We start from the raw sequence: 19884 nt of genomic DNA on the forward strand, positions 1-19884 counted from the left end.
CCCACCTGCTTAAGAAACACCAATGGCTAGAATGAAATGGCAGAAGACAGCAAAGAAAAAAACTGTGGGGAGAAGGGGCAGACAATATAATATGAGCTTCTGTAGCCATCGCAAGACTTGTAAGTCTTAGTGGAAGTGAATAAAAAGTGAAAAACCCATTTGCGGTCAACAAGTCAGGGCTCCTGAGTTTACCTGCCATGGGAGACAGAGTCTACCTGTCTATTCTGTGCAGATGTGGGCCCCAGGAGGGTGCATGGATTTCAGGCATATGTCCAGTGATATTTATCTTTATGGCTCTTGTGGATCTATAACATGAAAAGACAAGCTCAGAATGAGACACACCCTGGTAACTGTGTCAGTATGGCAGCAGCACTCCTAAGATCACGCTGCTGGGGAGGTTTGTAAAGTAACCACAATAGAGTGGAGAATGAAAGGCTGCCTAATTTGCTAGAGTCTGAGATCATTTAGGAACTGTCACCTCCTCATTTCTCTTCAATGTGGTATTAAAATTCTTCGCCCCTAGACATTTGTCAGCAGTGGGACCCACGGAGGAGATGATGGTCCAACAGTGTCAGAGATCAGAAAACCATTAAATCTATGCGTTAAGACTGACGTACAAACAAAACCCTATAAAGAAGGCAAAACAATCCTGAAAAATTCAGATCTGGTGTCAACCAACACTGTCTCTGCAAGCCCAGAAAAGGCTGGTGCAGTTACAACAAACACCCAAACAGAAGGAAAGCAGGCAGAGGAGGAAAGTAAACAAAGTAACCACTATGGCAGATGAACAACTTCCAGACCAAGAACTTGCTTTATATTCAAGGCTGGGGATTTATCAAGGAATTTATCAGGAACTCATAACAGAGTTATGAGACAGAGAATAAAGCAGATGCACCGCCCACAGGAGGTTTATAAGCCAGAACAACTGTAAGTTCTGATTTGCTAAGCACAGGCAAAGCAAAGTTCTTCAGCTAAAACACATATTCAGGCAAGTTGTTGAATGTTTTCTGTCTTAAAACATTGAAAAGAGGGATAATTAATTCACAAGGCCAAAGTGAATTCCAAGTTAGAAAGTGTATAAGAAAATGACAGTTTAAAAAGCCTTCCTTATAATAAAGATGTCAGTCAAGCTGTTGGAAATTATGAATTTGAGTATTTGCTGATTACCTATGATAAACACACTTATTTCTTTGTAGGGCCATGAAGAGAAGGGACCAGATTTTCCTTTCCAATGGAAATGGCATTAGATAGCCAAGATACCAGAATTCCCAAGTGAGCCACTTTCGTAAGAATAATGAACGTTGTATAAACTGACAAAAGATGACCATGCAGTGTGCCTTCTACTGTGACTGCGGGAGGGGCAAAAATACATGAAGCACCACAAGACAGAAATAGATGCAGAGTTCAAGGTGAAGGGAAAATAAACTCCCCCACATCTGCCGAGGAGAAAGCGACATCTTGAGGGCAGCACCTGTGGCTCAAAGGAGTAGGGTGCCGGCCATATATGCCGGAGATGGCAGGATCAAACCCAGCCCCGGCCAAAAACTGCAAAAAAATAAATAAATAAAAGAAAGTGAGATCTTGAAAAACTACCAACACCAGATGCAAAGTTGACTCTGAACCTCTTAGTAGTCACAAGAACTATGAAATTGAGTGAGTATTCATTAGAGTAAAACTAAGTGCTGGGCTCAAAAGAAGTTCCATTTTTCCCAGCTCTAAGGTCGGAAGGAGTTTCCTCCTGTCCTAAGGGCCACGTCCTATGTGTTTGCATGGTCACATGATCACCTGGGGCCCAAATACAAAGTACAGGCTGGAATTCTTCAAGGGCCAATAGCTACGTGGTTAATGGATAGTGCTCACTGATGATGCTGTTTCACTCAGGGATGAAAGCCACACTCCAAGGAAGAGTGGTTGTCAAATTAGGGTCTGTAGCTTTAGGGGTTCCACCAATTTTCCATTTGATTTTTATTTTTTAACCTTTAAAAATAAACATAAGTCATAAATAGGAAACTCAGGAAAATATAAGGAACAACAAATTTTAACACACCGACGACCAGTGTGATGATCGATCTCAACTCACTTCAAGAGCACATACTGGACAAATGTGTCTCCTGCTGTCTCTTTGAGTACAGTGAGTCACCAATTAGGGAAGTTGTAACTCTGCGTTGGTATTCTTCTGGAAATGCGAGTTGGCACTTGTCTATTTATATAAAATTGTACAAGTAACCTACACCTATATCACGTTCAAACAAATGCCAGGCCAAGAGCGGGTACAACTAGTTGGCACACACCCTCACCATGACCTAATAGTCAGCAGTACAATAACAAGCTGCCTACCAGGTTGCTACAATAATAACATCACTGAACTGATACTGATTCTTCTAGGTGCTCCTGGTCTGACTTTTGTATCTGCTATGAGATATAAATACAGGGTTGAAATAAAAAAAATTATTTCCAGCTTCTAGATCAGATTAATTTGAGAAGATAGCAAGATAAAATGAGCTGCTAAAAAATTGTTACCTTTTGCAACTACTTAATGGATGTACATAAGGATTTTCCAAATGCCGTATAACCAAGATGAAATACAGAAATAAATTAGGTATGTTATTCATACTGCTGTTCTGCGACTTGTCATCCCAGATGCCTTGCTCTCAGATTTTTCAGTTCTTCAAAACCGTCTCATTGTTCTCCTTTGAGGAATTTTATAAACACTGCAAATTTATACTTATAAAACCTCTAACTTAAAAAAACACTACTTTTAAACGTTTGTATACGTAGTGTTAGTTTTTTGTTTTATTTTCCTTTTGTTTTCTAAGAGACAGCATCTGACTCTGTCACCCAAGCTGAACTGCAGTAACACAATCATAGCTCTCTAACTCCTGGGATTAAATGATCCTCCTGCCTTGACCTCCTGAATAGCTGGGACTACAGGAGTACTATTTTTTTTATTTTTTATTTTTCTGTAGCTATTAGTTCTCACTATGTTTCTGAGGCTGGTCTTGAACTCTCTCCCTCAAGTCTTCAAGTAATACCCGGCCTCTACCTCCCCAAATGCTGAACTCTGCACCTGGCCAGGTAGTTCTGTTTAAGCTTTCATTTGATTATTTAAAAATTAAAACAAATAGGGTGGCACCTGTGGCTCAAAGAGGTAGGGCGTTGGCCCCATATGCCGGAGGTGGTGGGTTCAAACCCAGCCCCAGACCAAAAAAAAAAAAAACAACAACAAATAAGCAAAAACCCCTGCTGGGGTAATTCTGTTATAGGTGTGAGGAGATTTGATTCCAATGACCCTTGGAAACTTGGTAGGGCCTGTCACCTCCAACAGTGAGTTGCCTCATCCATTAGTGGTAATCCAAAATAATCTAATACAATACCAATATAATACAAATATTACCCTTTTCTGTGTGTCATGACAAAGTTGGACAGCTGTGCAGTAGACAAAGGAACTCTGAATCCTTAGGGCAATCCTTCATAAATCTAACTTTTTAATTTTTACTTTTTGAGTACATATAAATCCAGTTTCTTACATCAACTGTTGACAAGAGCTGAGCAGTGGCGAGGACAAAGTTAAATTCTTTGGCAAGGAACTGAAGTGCAAATATTTCATGCTCAAGATTAAGAGCAGAGTTGAGGGTAAACGTTTACATTAACTCCCTGTGTTGCAGATACTATTGTTGTTCTGATTTTACAGGTAAGGGAACTGGGGCACAGTGGACTTGAGAAATTTCTGGAGGAAGTGGCAGAGCCAGGTAGAAAGTTGTGAACTTGTGCTCCTTAGTACACGGGTCTGTTACACTGCCTCTCTCCATAACTGTCTTGAGTTATATCAACTGCCTTGATTTTCTAACTCAGAATCTGCGGAAGGGCCTGGGCATGCAGATTTTAATTCTGGAGAGTGCTCCTTGTGCCCCGCCACTCCACTGGAAGGGATATAAAGTTCCGTAATTCAGATGAGAGATGAAAAATGTTCAATACACTTTTTAATTAAATAAATGTTCAAATTCTTTTGCCTCAAAAATCTGAGCCAAAATTAAATAAGCAGGGCTTTTAACCACTAACTGCAGGCCATCAAACTAAGGATAATGAACCAAAGGATAAGAGGGGAAAAATCTAGGAAACAAAATATTACTTAGGCAGCTACACAGGGCCATTGAAATAGATTAAGTATTGGAGCAAAAGCTATGCCTAAAAGGGCAATGAAAACAATTTTATAACTTACGGCCTGAATTTGGAGGCGAAGATGAAATATTTTGGAAACCCCCTTGGAAAAGATCTGTGCTCCTGTCCAAACGGGTTAGCAGGCCCAATTTGCTCCTAGGACCACAAGTGACTACTTTTTTTTTCTTTCCATTTAAAGAAACAGTCCTAAACCTATAGGAAAGTATCCTTTATAAATTTGGAAATCGAAAACTATAAACGCTGTTGCTCAAAAAAATGTTATCTGCCCATAAGAGTTACCTCATTCACAGAAGGAGGAGATGCTACGGCATAAACAAAAAATGAAGACGACAAGTGGTTCTGGCCCCGAAAGCAATTTAGACAAGCTTCAGCCTGGCATGGCCGGGTCAGTGAGCACCTAGACAGGCAGAAGGAGTAGGAATCCACATCCCCTGGCAAACCATAACTTGGTCAGGATTGTCTGCATTTAGAGTGGACTTTTTCTCTAATTCCAGAAACCCGATTTATGGAAACACGCTGTCTTCTCCTCCGACTTGGTTCCATGGCTCTATTACAAAATCTCTTCTCAAACTCCTCTACTCTGGAGCCAAATGATCATAATCAAGGGAGTTGCAAGGCACTTTATTAAACAATCTCCTCAACTTTAGTAACAATTTAAACCCCTAAGATGAATTATAAAATTTTAAGAAAATAATTGTTAGACAAACACACAGATCTTACCATTATGGATCATCAAGACTATCTCAATGGAAAATGTCTAATCCACTGTAAATGGCCCCTGAGTAATAAATCAACAGCCCCTCTATTCCAGCTGACAGACATAATGATAGTTATTAGTCTCTCTTCTACACTGAAGACTCACCAGTCTGGAAGTGACGGATTACTTCTTTCCGCTTAATAGCCACACCAAAAGCACACAAACTCATAAAGCAAACAGGCACTCAATTTGTAGTTTCCCCTGAGAGTAGGTGCGAATTTCCAGGCAAGAATGAAAACAAACTCTTCCGCCTGATCCCCATATCTGTTAATGATACCAAACTCCCAGGTTCCCAGAGTCAAATCTCACATTCATCTCTGAATTATCTGCTTCCTTGGAACCTCTTTCTATTCCACATTTAGTCAAGGGCAAACCTTGTGGCAGTTTGTATTACCTCTCCTCTCCGTGAAGGCGTTAAAGATCCCCCATAATGTGTCCCAGCAAATACCAGGCAAGGCAGCTGTGGCTTCAGGTGTGACCTGGACTGCCCACTTTATCCTGAACGCTCATTCAAATGTCAAGCTTTTCCCGACACCCTCAATCACATGCAATCACGCCCACTTTGTCATCTCAGTATCTAATCTACAATATCTGTGAAGTTCATTTTCTATACAAGATTAAGAACCTCCCATGACTGCATTGATGTACACAGCTATCATTTCATAAAAAAGAAAAAAGAAAAAAAAAAAGATTAAGAACCTCCTTGAAAGTAGAAAATGTGTCTTTCTTAGTGCAGTGTCTAGCAAAATCACTGGCATGATGCTTAACAAACATTAAATTAGATAAAAATGGGATTTATCATTCACCACTCACCAAAAGTGGCTTGGTCTTATATTTTAATCAGATATATACTCACAGTAAAATTATAAAGTTCCTATATGCCCCTCCTTTTGAAATTAGCATTAGGATTTATTAGACAGTGGTCCCTAAAATAATGTTTCTTTTTATATATCCACAAACCCTCTCAGGCATCCGGCTAGTGAAAAGTTACATTACCTTCTCTGTGCTGTGTTAAGAGCTGCCATGCTGGACAGCTAACTAGGAACGGAGGTCCTTACGACAAGCTATGCTAAAAAGGATTACTCTGCTACATGGCAGGTAAGACGGTTTCTCTTCTATCCTCCCATCTTTACTCTGAGCTTTTGGTTCTGCTGGTTATTCAAGTGACCTTAAGGAAAGCTGATTATCTCTTTCAGATTCCTAGAGAAATGAGGCTTTGAAGCTTGTAATAAACAGAGGAACATAGGCACTGATGAGGAAAGGAGACAGATAATGAACTGGAATTCACTAGCATTTGGGGAAATACAAAGTATGGCAGTTTAGAAGGTGTGCTCGGGAGTCCGACTGTCTGAATTTAAGTTCCTGCTCCACCATCATCAGCTCATTATCCTGAGCAGTAAGAAAAAGAAACCTCTCGTAACTTCACCTTGCCCTTCTGCCATGTTATGTGGCACCCAGAGGGCCATCCCCGGACGTCTGCATCATGCTCTAGGACTTCCCAGCCTCCAGAACCATAGGATCAATTAGATTCTTTGCTTTATAATTTGCCCTGCCTGTGGTATTTTGTTACAGTGACAGAAAACAAAGAATGAAAATTGAGGAGAATAATACTCTTCATAAAATTGTTCTAAGGACTAAATAATAAAATACTTGGCATAATCACCAGCACACAGCAAGCATTAGACAAATGTTAACTACGAGCATTATTTAGCTGCTTATACATTACACAGGATTTTTTTTCACGTACGTTAATCATGAAGATGCAGAAAAATGAAGAAAGAGGCTGTAAATTTTTGAGATTCACAAAGGAAACCCAATAAGGAAATTCTAAATAAAACCAAGCATGACTGCCAAATAAAGGTTTGGAGAGGCATTTACTACTGATGACAGTACCTTCACCTTCATATAATGGTAAAATACTCCTAACTGGCTGCTACAGAAACCCGAAGTTCATATAAAGGAACAAGGGAAGGACATAAAGTAAACACCATCTGCAATCTTGGGGGGGAGGGGAGTGATTTTTAAGATATTCTTGTGATGATGATCATTATTTTCAGTGCTGGCTTCCCAATTAACTTCTGCTAAAGCTAACATTAAAACTAGCTTGGCAATAGCTAGCTTAGGAGAAAATGGCTCTTCATCATGCCTAGGAAGAAGAAAAAGACACCCTAAAGAAAAAGGTCAACTGACAATAAGGAAGGCTGGCTGAAGCTCTAAATATCCACGCTTACTAGCAGGTTTTACACTGAGAATAAATCAGAACAGAGACATAACTGAGATTTTCTGTCAAAATATCAAATGCATGCATACAGCAAATGTTTGGCAAGAATTAATATTGGAGGTTTCAACGACTCATGACACTGAAAGTCCCTGATCCGCAGTTAATTCTAATATTGCAACAGCATTTATCTGAATTATGGATACTCTCAGTAGAGGGAAGCAGTGAAGAGACACAGCCCATCACCCAGCATCCATATTTCAGTAAGATTTTGCTCTCACTGTGTACAAAGCAATTCTCTAAAAGGAATCAGTCTCGTATTAATTTTTAAAAAACTGTCCACCCTTTAGAAAAATAAACCAACTTACAGTTATAATGATAAAACTGAAGAATAAAGGATACAGCGATTTAAGTGAAATGGTTCTCTATTGGGAAGCAGGTATTTATTTAACGGGGATTTTTTTTTTTAATGCTAAAATTATTTTTTGGTGAAATTTGGGGATTTCCAAAAGCCTTCAGACTGTATCTTGATATGTCAAAGATCTACTGTATACAAAGTATTTCTTAAAGTGCTAGATTTCTTTCATATTAAGAAGAAAAATGAAGCAACTAATGTGAACAAGAAAATGATTCTACAGGACTTACTCAAGGGATGACGGGAAAGAGATTCAGTTAATTACATTCTTATTCCTACACTCTGAACTCTGCTTTGATGTCCATTTTTTAGGGAAAAAAATCATGAGGATTATATATTTTGCTCAATATCAAATGCATGTGTATTAAACCCCTCAATTACACAGAAATGTATTAGAAAACTGTCGATGATGAGAGAGTTAAATTACAATTAGTGACTCAACATTTTGACTCAGGAGATTGGCATTCTTTTGTAAAACAATGAGACAAATTCTGAAAACTTCACATCTGAGATCATATTTTTTAGCAAAATGCTTCCTTGGTCTAAGCCCTCATTGTATGATTAATTATGTGTCATCCTACTGTGCTAGCAATAATAGAAACAGGCCAAGTTCCAGAAACTATTGCTATTAGTATTGTATGTACTGAGAACCTTTTTTAAAATTTTTTTTTATTAAGCCATATATACATAGATCATGAATACATTTATGCCCTTGTGGGAGTCAACATGTTGATTATTTGTACAAATTGGAGGGCTTACATTCTACTAATCAACACAGCCTTCACCTCATTTACTTAATCATAGTGTTAAGACATTTGTGTTCAATACTTGATAGATTTGACTTGTACCCTTGCAATCTGCTCCATAGGTGTGGTCCTACCATTAACCCTCCCTCTATCAAACCACCCCTCCGTCCTTCCCACCCTCCTCCTCCATCTTGGGCTATAGTTGTGATTCATCTCTCATGTGAAAGTGTGAGTGATTATAAATTTTTTTTTTCATTAAGTCATTTGTACATAGATCATAAATACATTTATGCCATTATGGGATTCAATGTGTACTGAGAATCTTATAGATCAATGAAGAAAGAACTCTTCTGAGAGGACAAAGATGAATTGTTTTATGAAACAGAAACATTTGGAAATTAAAGCAAAATCCTATTATGTACAAAATAAAATCTGTAAATGGACAAGAAGCTATGTAACAGTAATACAAACAAAAACAGCATTCATTTTCCATGACTCAGAGGTCTTGCTTTAGAATGACATTGAATTTAGGCAATAAAATCTTCAATCTATGCATATCGTATTTATACAGCTACCTGAATATTCCTGTGTGGAATATATGTGGAGCATGTGTTTTCCTTTTTTTCTATAATAAATATAATAACTAAGGCTACGTGCAGGCTTCTTGGAGTCATTTGACCTTAGGTTACCTGGCTCAAAATTTCAATTTGAAAGTGAGAACTAGGTCCTTTTTGGGTGGAATGATTTTCCTATTTCATCTTAGTTATCACTATTTTCTTAGAACATAAGGGACCTCCTATGTCATGCAATTTCTAAAAATTCAAAAGGATTTTCTACTTACTTGTGGGTTTCATAACACCAAGTCTGCCCTGCCCATTGCTACTTTCAGAATAAATGCTGAAGGTAACTTCGTAATAGGGTAAAAGCCAATTCATTAAGCATTTAAAAAAAAAAAAAACCTATTCATTTTATTAGAATGCCTTCACTTTCAAATTTTACCCTAAAGATAGCCTGATAATTGTGGAATAGAAAGGATAATCATTTAATTCCAGGGTAGAGAGAAATTACCTTCTAGCAGATAAGATTGCTTTAAAAATCTTAGCCTTACAGAGATAAATAGAGATGTATGAAGAATGTAATTATTAAAAAAAAAAAGAATGTAATTATTTTGCTGACCATTTTCCTGTTACTTGCCCTAATTTCTTATGACAATCAGAACTTAAAATTTTTTTTTTTTTTCAGAAATAGAATCTTGCTCTGTTACCTGGGCTACAGTGCCGTGGCTTCATCACAGCTGACTACATCCTCTAACTCCTGGGCTCAAACGATCTTCTTTGCTTCAGCCTCCTGAGTAGCTGGGACTACAGGTAGGCACTACCATGGTTGGTTATTTCTTTTTTTTGTTTGTTTGTTTGTTTTGTAGAGCTGAGGTCTCACTATTGCCCAGGCTGAAATATCCTTTTGAAATCAACATTAGATAAATAAACTACTGGTTTGAGAACAGCATCTGGTTCACTGAGCCTTTACAAACAGCATGAATAAAAGCATGGCTACATGTGGGGAACACAGGGAGAGTCTGGCGTTTAGGGTCTGAAGGAGGACCACCAAGAGCCAGTGCCTTTCCTGTGTGCTCTCTCAGGCAATGCAACTAAAAAGTTTTCCCTTTATTAAGAGTTAAAACCTTATAGTCATGTTTTATCAAGCTCAAGTCCTTGTTCCCAGCCCCACAGTCCCAGCACCCCTCCCCTTCCCACTCCTGTCACTGCCTTGGCTCAGAGGCACATCATCTCCCATCCATCAGAGTCCTTTCCTCCTTCTCTGAGTCAGCCTTCCCGTTTACCATCTCAGGGAGAAAGAAAAAGGTTGAATTATGCTTATCTTCTCCTCCAACAGCTAAATCCTTCTCTAATTAAAGAATAAACCCCAAACTTTTCAGCTTGTATTCAAGATGCCAACAATATCCACCCAACCTTCATCTCCAGCCACATTTTCCTTTATACCCACTCTCCACCCTGTCACTAGGAGCCCTGGCTAACTAACAATTGGTGAGTGCCAGCTCCATACCACGAGGCTCCTCTGTTCTTTATCAAAAACATCCACGCATTCTCACACCCCCTGGGCTCTTCTTGAGGCCTGGAGGAAAGTATTATTTTCATCCTTCACTAAAGTTTCCTTGTTCTTTAAGGCTGAAATGTTATCTCCTCCCTGAAACACACTCTGACCCCTCACATCAAGGTTAAGGCAGCTTTCCTTTGGTTTCTCCGAAGCAACATTGCACTGGTAACAGTTACTTTATTCTGTCTTAAATTATGGGTGGTTGTTTATGTCTACCTCTGTTGAACTGTCTTGCTTTTCTGCTTCACCTTTTAAGATCGGTATTGTATTCAAAAGAATAGGGAAAACTCAGGACAGAAATCAAAGCGATAGGAAATAAACATGCACTGAATACGAGAACCAAGGAAACACAGTGTTTCCAAAATATTTCCATTTCATAACAGGCTATCATACCATGAGCTAAATTTAATTTTACATTTTTTATTAAAATCATATGCTTTACTGAATCCTGAAACAAATTAGAAATCTACTGAATGAAAGAAAAAAGATTAGTTGACCAAGAAGTGGTTAGGAGTAAGAGAAGATCTGTAGCAGCTGGAAGGAAGAGAAACATCTAACTTTGCCTTGTATCAATAGACATTTTTTCCTTTAAAATAAGTTGTTGGTAACACTGGATTATCTAGAGCTTTTCATATGATGTCAATATCACAGGAACTTTTAAGCTGCCCAGCCTTGTCCAACAGAGACTCAACACACTTGCTCCAGTGCTAATCAGGAAGAGCTAAGGATCAAGCCTTCTACACAAATACTGTTTTTAAATCTTCAAAGGAAGAGTCTGGACACCATGGAAGAGTTTACATGCCACACAAATTAACATGAGGAGGAATAAATCAGCATGAAGCTGAAACTACAAGTGCAGGCATGCCTTGGAGATACCGCAGGTTCCGTGCCAGACCACCATAATAAAGCAAATTCATGATAAAGTGAGTCAAACAAATTTTTTGGTTTCCCAGTGCACATAAAAGTTATGTTTATACTATCTACCATGCAATAGCATTATATCTAAAAAGGAACAATGTACGTACTTTAACTAAAAAATCCTTTACTGCTAAAAAAAAATGCTAACAATCATCTAGGCCTTCTTTTGCTGGCGGAGGGTCTTGCCTTGATGTTTATGATGGCTGACTGATGGGGCGGTGGTTGCTGAAGGTTGAGGTGGTGGTGGTAATTTCTTAAAATAAGACAACAACGAAGTCTGCCACATTGCTTGACTCTTCTTCCTTTTATGAAAGATTTTTCTGTGCTATGCAATGCTAGGTGGCAGCATTTTAGCCGCAATAAAACTTCTTTAAAAATTAGAGTCAATCCTCTCAAAGCCCTGCTGCTCTGCCTTATCAATTACATGTACATAATATTCTAAATCCTTCGTTGTCATTTCAACAATAGTAACAAGATCTTTGCCGGGACCAGATTCCATCTCAAAAAACCACTTTCTTTGCGCATAAGAACCAACTTCTCATCCTTGAAGTCTGATCATGAGATGTAGCAATTCAGTCCTGTCTTCAGGTTCTACTGCTAATTCTAGTTCTCTTACCCCTTCTACCATATCTGTAGTTAATTTCTCCACTGGAGTCTCAAACCTCCCGTGCTAGCCAGAATCCACTTCTTTCAAATTCTGGTTAATGTTGATAATCTGACCACATTTCATGAATCACAAATATTCTTAATGGCATCTAGAGTAGTGAACAGTTTCCAGAAGGTGTTCAATTTACCTTGCCCAGATTTATGAGAAGAATCACTGTCTACAGCAGCTGTAGCCTTGCAAGATGTATTTCTTAATAAGGCTTGAAAGTCAAAATAACTCCTTGATCCATGAGCGCCAATGGATGTGTTAGCAGGTGTGAAAACAACATCAATCTCCTTGTACATCTCCATCAGGGCTTTTGGGTGATCAAAAGGCCTCTTTCTCTGAGCAGGTTTCAACAATGGTTTTAAAATACTCAGTAAGCTGTGCTGTAAATAGATGTGGTACCATCCAGGCTTTGTTGTTCCATTTATGGAACACAAGCAGAGTAGATTTAGCAAAATTCCTAAGGGTCCTAAGATTTTCAGAATGGTAAATGAGCACTAGCTTCAACTTAGAGTCGGCAGCTACATAAGCTCCTAATAAGAGAGTCAGCCTGTCCTTTGAAGCTTTGAAGCCACGCACTGACTTATGCCTAGCTATGAAAGTCCTAGACCAGCGGTTCTCAACCTGTGGGTCACGACCCACAGGAACTGTATTAAAAGGCCACGGCATTAGGAAGGTTGAGAACCACTGTCCCAGAGGGTACTTCTTCAACTATAAGGCCATTTCATCTACATTGAAAATCTGTTGTTTGGTGCAGCTACCTTCACCAGTGATCTCAGCTATATCTTCCGGACAACTTACTGCAGCTTCTACATCAGGACTTGCTGCTTGCTTCACCGGGCTCTTTTATGTTCTGGAGATGGCTTCTCTCCTTAAACCTCATGAAATAACTTCTGCTAGCTTCAAACTGTTCTTCTGCAGCTTCCTCGGCTCTCTGTCTTAAAATTGAATAGAGTTAGGGCCTTCATCTGCATTAGGCTTTGAAGGAATGTCATGACTAGCTTGATCTTCTATTCAGACTACTTAAACTTTCTCTCCATCACCAATAAGGCTGTTTCACTTTCTTATCATTTGTACATTCACTGGAGCAGCACTTTTTATTTCCTTCAAGAACTTTTTCCCTTTGCATTCACACTTCAGCTGCCTGGTACAAGAGGCCTAGTTTTCGGCCTCTCTTGGCTTTTGGCTTATCTTCTTCACTAAGCTTTATCATTTCTAGCTTTTTTTTTTAGACTTAGTCTCACTCTGTCACCCTAGGTAGAGTGCTATGGCATCAGTCTAGCTCACAGAAACCTCAAACTCCTGGGCACAGCCTCCCAAGTAGCTGGGACTACCGGTACCCACCCCAACTCCTAGCTAACTAATTCTATTTGTAGAAAGGATAGGTTCTTCTTGCTCAGGCTGATCTTGAATTTCTGACCTCAAGCAATCTATCTGCCTTGGCCTCCCAGCGTGCTAGGATTACAGACGTGAGCCACTGCACCTGGCCATATTTCTAGCTTTTGATTTAAAATAAGACATACCAACTCAACTCTTCTTTTTACTTTAACACTTAGAGGCCATTATGTTGATTATTAAATGGCTTATTTTCAATATTGTTGTGTCTTAGGGAATTAGGAGACCCAAAGAGAGGAAAACGATGGAGGATAGGACAATCAGTAAACAGACAACATACACATTTATTGACTAAGTTTGTTTAAAGGGCATGGCCCGTGGCACCCCAAAACAATTACAATAGTTACACCAATAGATTAATGATCACAGATTACGATAACAGATATAATAAGGACGCAAAATTTCAAATATTGTGAGATCACCAAATTGTGATACAAACACACTAGGTGAGTGCATGCTTTTGGAAAAATGGTACTGTTACTCTTGCTCAATGCAGGACTATCACAGACCTTAGTTTGTTTTAAAAACACAGTATCTGTGAAGCGCAGGAGAGTGCGACAGATCGAGGTATGCTTACGCCAAAAAGTACCTCAAGGGAGAGGAGATTGGAGGTTATGTTAAGAAAACCTACTTCCTTAGCTTTCCCAGTTTTTAAAATCAGAATCTGGTAGGTTTTAAACGTAGAATGAAATATAATTTAAGCTTACTGTAGTAGGTACAATTCTGAGGAGCAAAGGAACACAGGATACTAAAATTTGTTCTGTGGCAGATGTGTTCTAAGTTCTGGACTAGTTCTTTCTTACTTATATTATTTGATTTAATTCCGGTGACAAATTTATGATAAAAGCATTATCTGACCTATTTTACAGGTTACTGACTGAGAATTTGGTACTGACCTAGCACTGCAGTAGATGACCGTGGGACACCTAAAAACTAACAACACTGCTGCGAAGATGTGCTGTTAGCACCATATACTGTCCCGGACACAGTAACGTGAGGCACTTGAAGAACAGAACTGTCTGAAAACAGGATGCTGAGTACGAGGCGGAAAGATATAAAAATAAGGAAAAAAAGAGAGAGGGGAGTTATTAGTGTGGTCCAAGCACAAAGGAGGAGAGAAGGAGAGAGTTTTGCTTTGGCCTTGCAAAACTGAGGAAGAGAAAAGTTTCAGGTCAAGTGGCAGCAGGAGAAATCGGCGCTCCCCTCTCACAAGAGGGATGGACGAAGGAATCACTCGGTTCTTCTGACAGTGAGAAGAGGGAAGAAGAAAGTCCAGAGAAGAATCTACGGGACCTGGTGACTAAGCGGGGACAGGGACAAGTGTTGGATGACTGCTCCAAAGCTTCGAATTTAGGAGCATAAATCTGATAAAGAGACAGTTTTGAGAGGGAGGAGATAACGTTGAATTTGAGGTACAAATAAAACTTCCAAGTGGAAAATGTGTAGAAAATTGAAAAGAGCAGAGAAAAAACCCTACGAGAGGATAGTGCTATTAAGGAACCAACCAAGAAAACAGAAACCAAGCAGGCAAAGAGTTGAGGTGGACAACAGAGGACCAAAAAAAAGGGTTGGCTAAACAGGCGAATTTAGGCTGCCCGTGCACTTTCAGTGGAGAACCTGAAGGCAACATACGAGAAGGCCAGATGGCAAGAAGGTGGAAGTAATGACAGCCTCCACTCATCTGTCTAGAAAGTTAGTCTGACAAGTGTCAATGAGAGAAGTATTTTATCAGCAAATGTTTGTATGACAAGTATCACACAAATAGGCAGAGTCACTCAGAGGATTTTGGCTTGATTTTAGAAAAAGGAGAGAATTAAGACTTTCTGAGGGTCAAGGGGCAGTAGATTAATCCTTTCTGCTTCCCAGATGATTCCACTCCCTAAACTTCTGGCTAACTGTACTGAGTACTTTTTCTGAGTAATAAACGTTTAGAAAGAGGAGGTAAGGTTGCAGCAGCCTGCAGCGGTCATGAGGGCCCACGATTTCCCCCCACTTGGCTGCTTTCATTAAATGCACCCAGAGAATGTATCTACTTTCAATCCATGTTACCTGGCCCACCACCCCATCTAACCCTTGCTGCTGGTCTCCTTCACTAACCTAGACTAGCCACCTTCCACTCCGATCCCCTGCCCTCAGTGTCCCTTCCTCTGAACTGTACGATGACCCATCCTTCCAGTGTCACGCGTCTGCGAATGCAGGTGAAGCCACATCTTCCCTGTTACCTCTTTTAACATCACAAATTCTGCTTTTTCATTGTCATTTCTTCGAACATTACAGCATCTCAATGTTTTACGCCAAACACAGCTTTTCAGAAAGTTTTAAAATTTTTCTTTCCAGTTGTTAAAATCTCCCTGTCACACCTACCTTTAGACTTCATGCATTTTGTAATGGGCCACTATCATAAACATTCTTGGGTTTCTTTTCTCATCCCTCTAAAATATCCAAATCTCCTAGACAGCCAAATCATCTGTTTCAACAGTGGCCCCTATTCCCAACACAGCCTCTTCAGGTCAATTCATAATTACAGCGCTAATTACTTTTAGTTCTAACATGTTCTTTTGTTCTTTGTTAGAACTAGGGATTTATACCTATCTTTTCTGAGAAGTTTCTGATACCCAATTTTCTAAAATCTCTAATTATAAGCCAGGGGCAGTTGCTCCTACCTATGATCCTAGCTCTCTGGGAGGTCGAGGTGGATGGACTGCTTGAGCTCATGAGTTCGAGACCAGTCTGAGGAAGAACAAAAAAAAGCAATACCCCTTCTCTACTAAAACTAGAAAAACTGAAGCAAGAAGATCGCTTAAGCCCAAGAGTTGGAGGTTGCTGTGAGCTATGATGCCACAGCACTCTACCCAGGGTGACAGCGTGAGACTCTGTCTCAAAAAATAAACAAATAAACAAATAAATAAAATCTCTATGTGTACTGGGTTTTTAAGCTCCAAGATGAGTCACTTTCCCGTAAGGTACTTTTCACTTCCATGTCACGAAATGGCTATTCTTTATCGCAAACAATGAAGCCCAGAACAGAAATGTTCTTTTTTGCTTTCTCTATATTCTGAGACATAAAACTGCCAGTAAATTAGATTTGGTATTTATTAGTTTCTCTGTTACATGGGATGAAGTTTCCAGCAGACTTTGACATAGAATCCTCTATTATTATTATGCCTTTGCCTCTACGTGGTACATACCTAAGAAACTAACATCAGAGTTAAGTATCAAACCTGGGATTTTATAGGAACATTCCTTTGCAAATGACAAGAGAGAGTAAAAGCAGAAACAGTTAGTAGCTATTGGTAATAGCGAAGACAATATTTACAAATGTAAAAAAATCTACATACATCAAAGAGAATAACAACAAAAAAAGGAATGAATTACCTAAGAAAATCATAAAATACTCTTCTGCATTTGGGATATAGCTCGATTTAATAAAAGAAGTTATTGGATCAATTTTTCAAGTGCATATTTACTGTAAATAAAACACAGTGTTACTCTATTATTTTACGGTTAGCATCTCCTTGATGTTAAAACTCACCTAATTCAATGCTAGCTGAGGAACAATTTGTCTTTGAATTCCTTTCCCCTTTTCTCCCACCTCAAGAGTCAGAGAGTTAGCTTCACTTTTTTATTTCTTACAAAGTTATATTTTTAGTTCCTGAGACTTGATGGCGCTCTATCTACCTGTAATTATACTGCAAAAGCATAAGGAGACGCCAATGAAAGGCCAGCAGCAGACAAGACAGCAAAAGGCCTATTTGTGGTCTTGATCAGCTGCACGGGGCTGGGCATACCTGGCAGGGCTCCCTCGGCCTCCAGGCAGCCATCCAGAACTGGACCAGCTTTCACTGCAGGCCCCAGTGCAGGGCGTTATTTCACTGCCCTGGAAGCCAAGAAGAGAGTGCTAGGAGTGATGGCCTTCTAGAAAGCTCTCCAGACCCTAAAGTGCCACCACTCTCCTCTCTTAGAAACAAAATAAAACAAAACAATCTCAATGTCCTAATGGAAGGTCTGATGTTACTTTTAGTTCTAGTTTGTAAATATTGCCCAGATTAGCTTGAAAAAATTCTTTTTCTTAAAAGAAAAGAGGAAGTAATAAATCTGGATTTTACCCAGGACAAAAGAAATAACATGCTATCAAATCAGATGTTTTGAAATGGTAATAGCTTTCAGGGAATAGGAAACATTCTCCAGTATAAGTCTTCTTCCACAGTTATGCATTATTCCCTTTGTAAGGGAGCATCATTGTCTTAGGAGAAATAAAAAGCACCGTTATATGTGTAGGTTTTTATAACTCAATGTAATTTGATGCTTTCAGTCTTTACACAAGGACCTTTGCACTATCCAGTGCTTTTGGCTCTTTAGTTTAAATTAGTGATATAATTGAAGCAAAGTAGTGCAATTATAATCTCTTCATTGACAACATTAGCATATAATGCAAATTTACTTCACAAGTTTATATACATGCACACATTCTTCATAAGACTCACAAAGAGTGGAAGTGAGTTCTTATTCTTAAAGAGATGAGGGTGAGTGACCCAGACCACAAAACTACAGGTACTAACAAGGACAAATATCGGTCCAGCTGGAATTAAGAGATTCATACATATTTAGGAGGAGACTAGATGTTTAAATACCAACAAACAATAACAGCTAAAGTGTCTCTCTTATGGGATAGCCTGGGCTCTCCAGAAGTACATCCACAAATAAACATTCCTGAAAAAGATCTACCCATAAGTTAGTTTTTTAAAAAATGGACATTTTACCAATTATTTGCCAATATTGAGAAAATGCCGCATTTATTTTGTTATAGACATTTTAACGATGTTATTAATACTAAGTGTCCAAGGACTTAAAACTTGGAAACCCATTTTACCATTGTGACATTAAGAGTCCTCTCATATAACACGATGCATATTACTCTACAACACAATCAAGGAAATATTTAGCAGGTAACTACTACTACTTACGGTTGGCAGAGCTTCACCAGGTCCTGGTCGGTGGTGTTCGGAGGCAGTCCTCGGATGTAGAGGTTCGTTTTGCTTAGCTGATCCCATCCCGAGTTGCTACTGCTGCTACTATTGTTATTACTGCTGGTGGTGCTGGGACTGGGTGGGGCCATGGGATGGGCCGGGACCAGAGACTGCTGGAAACAAAGATCAGAAGCATCAGAATGAGCTTCAGAGGTTGTGTGATCTCCAAAATGAAAAGAAGTTACTCAGATTTAAACACATTGTCTTAAGCTACCTTGAGTATATTTTAATTTTCACCTTAAAAAAGACCTCTCCTTTCACATGAAATTGTTAGGATTTTTCTCAGTAGATTCTGTATACATACCTTAAATGTGACTAAATTTTATGTAAGATTTATTTATTCATACAGTTTAAGGAACACATCTACTGAGACTCAAAATTAACTTACAAGAAGTTATATGATGATATCAACTGAACATATAGTAATTTAGAAATCACTAGACGTGTGAAAAGGTTTTCAAATTCTGAAGAACACGTGATTGAAAGTTGCCGACAATTTTATTTAAAAAAAAGAGATCAGTCATCATCAAGACAGAATTTAATCCAGATTCTCAGGAAGGACAACATCACCTAGTCCTACAGCAGGCATGCAACTTCACTGAGGCATCTGGATGAGATTCACAGGCATGCTGCCTCTGCTCCCGCTAACCTTGTGAAATTTAACCCCTGTGAGAATGGTGTAGCAGTTGGAAACCTTCCCAGGCCTCACAGCAATCACCACAACTCTTGTAAAGCCTGCAACCAAGGGCTCAGCGTGGTTTTACAGTCAGCAGCCACCTAGGAAGAATGTCTGAAATCGTAGTCACACCAGATAATTCCCTGTGAACCGATTGAAAGAAACCACAGTTCTCTGACCCTACGCCACACATGACTTTTGAGGAAGTTAAACAGCTCAGCTTGAGAGGGAAGTGAGCCCAACCCAAAGTGTCCTCATAGCAAACGCTCAGCAATTTCACATCAGGACAGGAATGTTTTCACCTCACGTCCTCTAAATAAGAAAGATTCTGTACTAACCTTACGATGTCAGTCATAGGAACAGTTTAGACATACAAAATCAAGTAGTCATTTAACACTAGGCATTCAACAAAATGCAAATCTTATTCAAATCTTACAGCTTGACTATTAACAGCACAAATGAGAAAATGAGACCTATACCTGTAGAAAGGCTGAGAAGCAGACCCCTTGCCATAAACACACCCTCATTTATCTCCTGAGCTACCCAATATAGATTCCTGGTTCCATGCCCAGTTTCTACCCTGATCTTCCTAATTCTATGACACCCCAAACACACGGGGCTGTCATTACTTGAGATGTTAACTGCTCATTCTGGTTTTTTTCCTTTTAAATTCTTCTTCCCACTGCCCAATCTGAGTCCAAACACCATTTTATCTAAATTCTAGAAGGAGAGCAGCAAAGAGAGTCAAAAATAGTCAATGTACAAATGCCTTTTTTTTTTTTTTTT

The 19884-nt window shown here is 39.2% G+C and overlaps 1 protein-coding gene across 3 annotated transcripts in view; it reads right to left on the reverse strand.

The window, feature by feature from the left end:
• RBMS1 (RNA binding motif single stranded interacting protein 1) overlaps positions 1-19884 on the reverse strand; it is a 136776-nt gene that overhangs the window by 78895 nt on the left and 37997 nt on the right. For all 3 annotated transcript variants that reach the window (XM_012809000.2, XM_023516792.1, XM_012808999.2), the window contains exon 2: positions 18360-18535. In XM_012809000.2, the coding sequence (XP_012664454.1) occupies positions 18360-18511 (152 nt within the window). In that variant the 5' untranslated portion in view covers positions 18512-18535. The remainder of the gene's footprint in view (positions 1-18359; positions 18536-19884) is intronic.

This window comes from Otolemur garnettii, unplaced genomic scaffold (assembly GCF_000181295.1).
Source record: "Otolemur garnettii isolate 467f Iridium unplaced genomic scaffold, OtoGar3 scaffold00098, whole genome shotgun sequence".
In the NCBI taxonomy this organism is placed as follows: domain Eukaryota; kingdom Metazoa; phylum Chordata; class Mammalia; order Primates; family Galagidae; genus Otolemur; species Otolemur garnettii.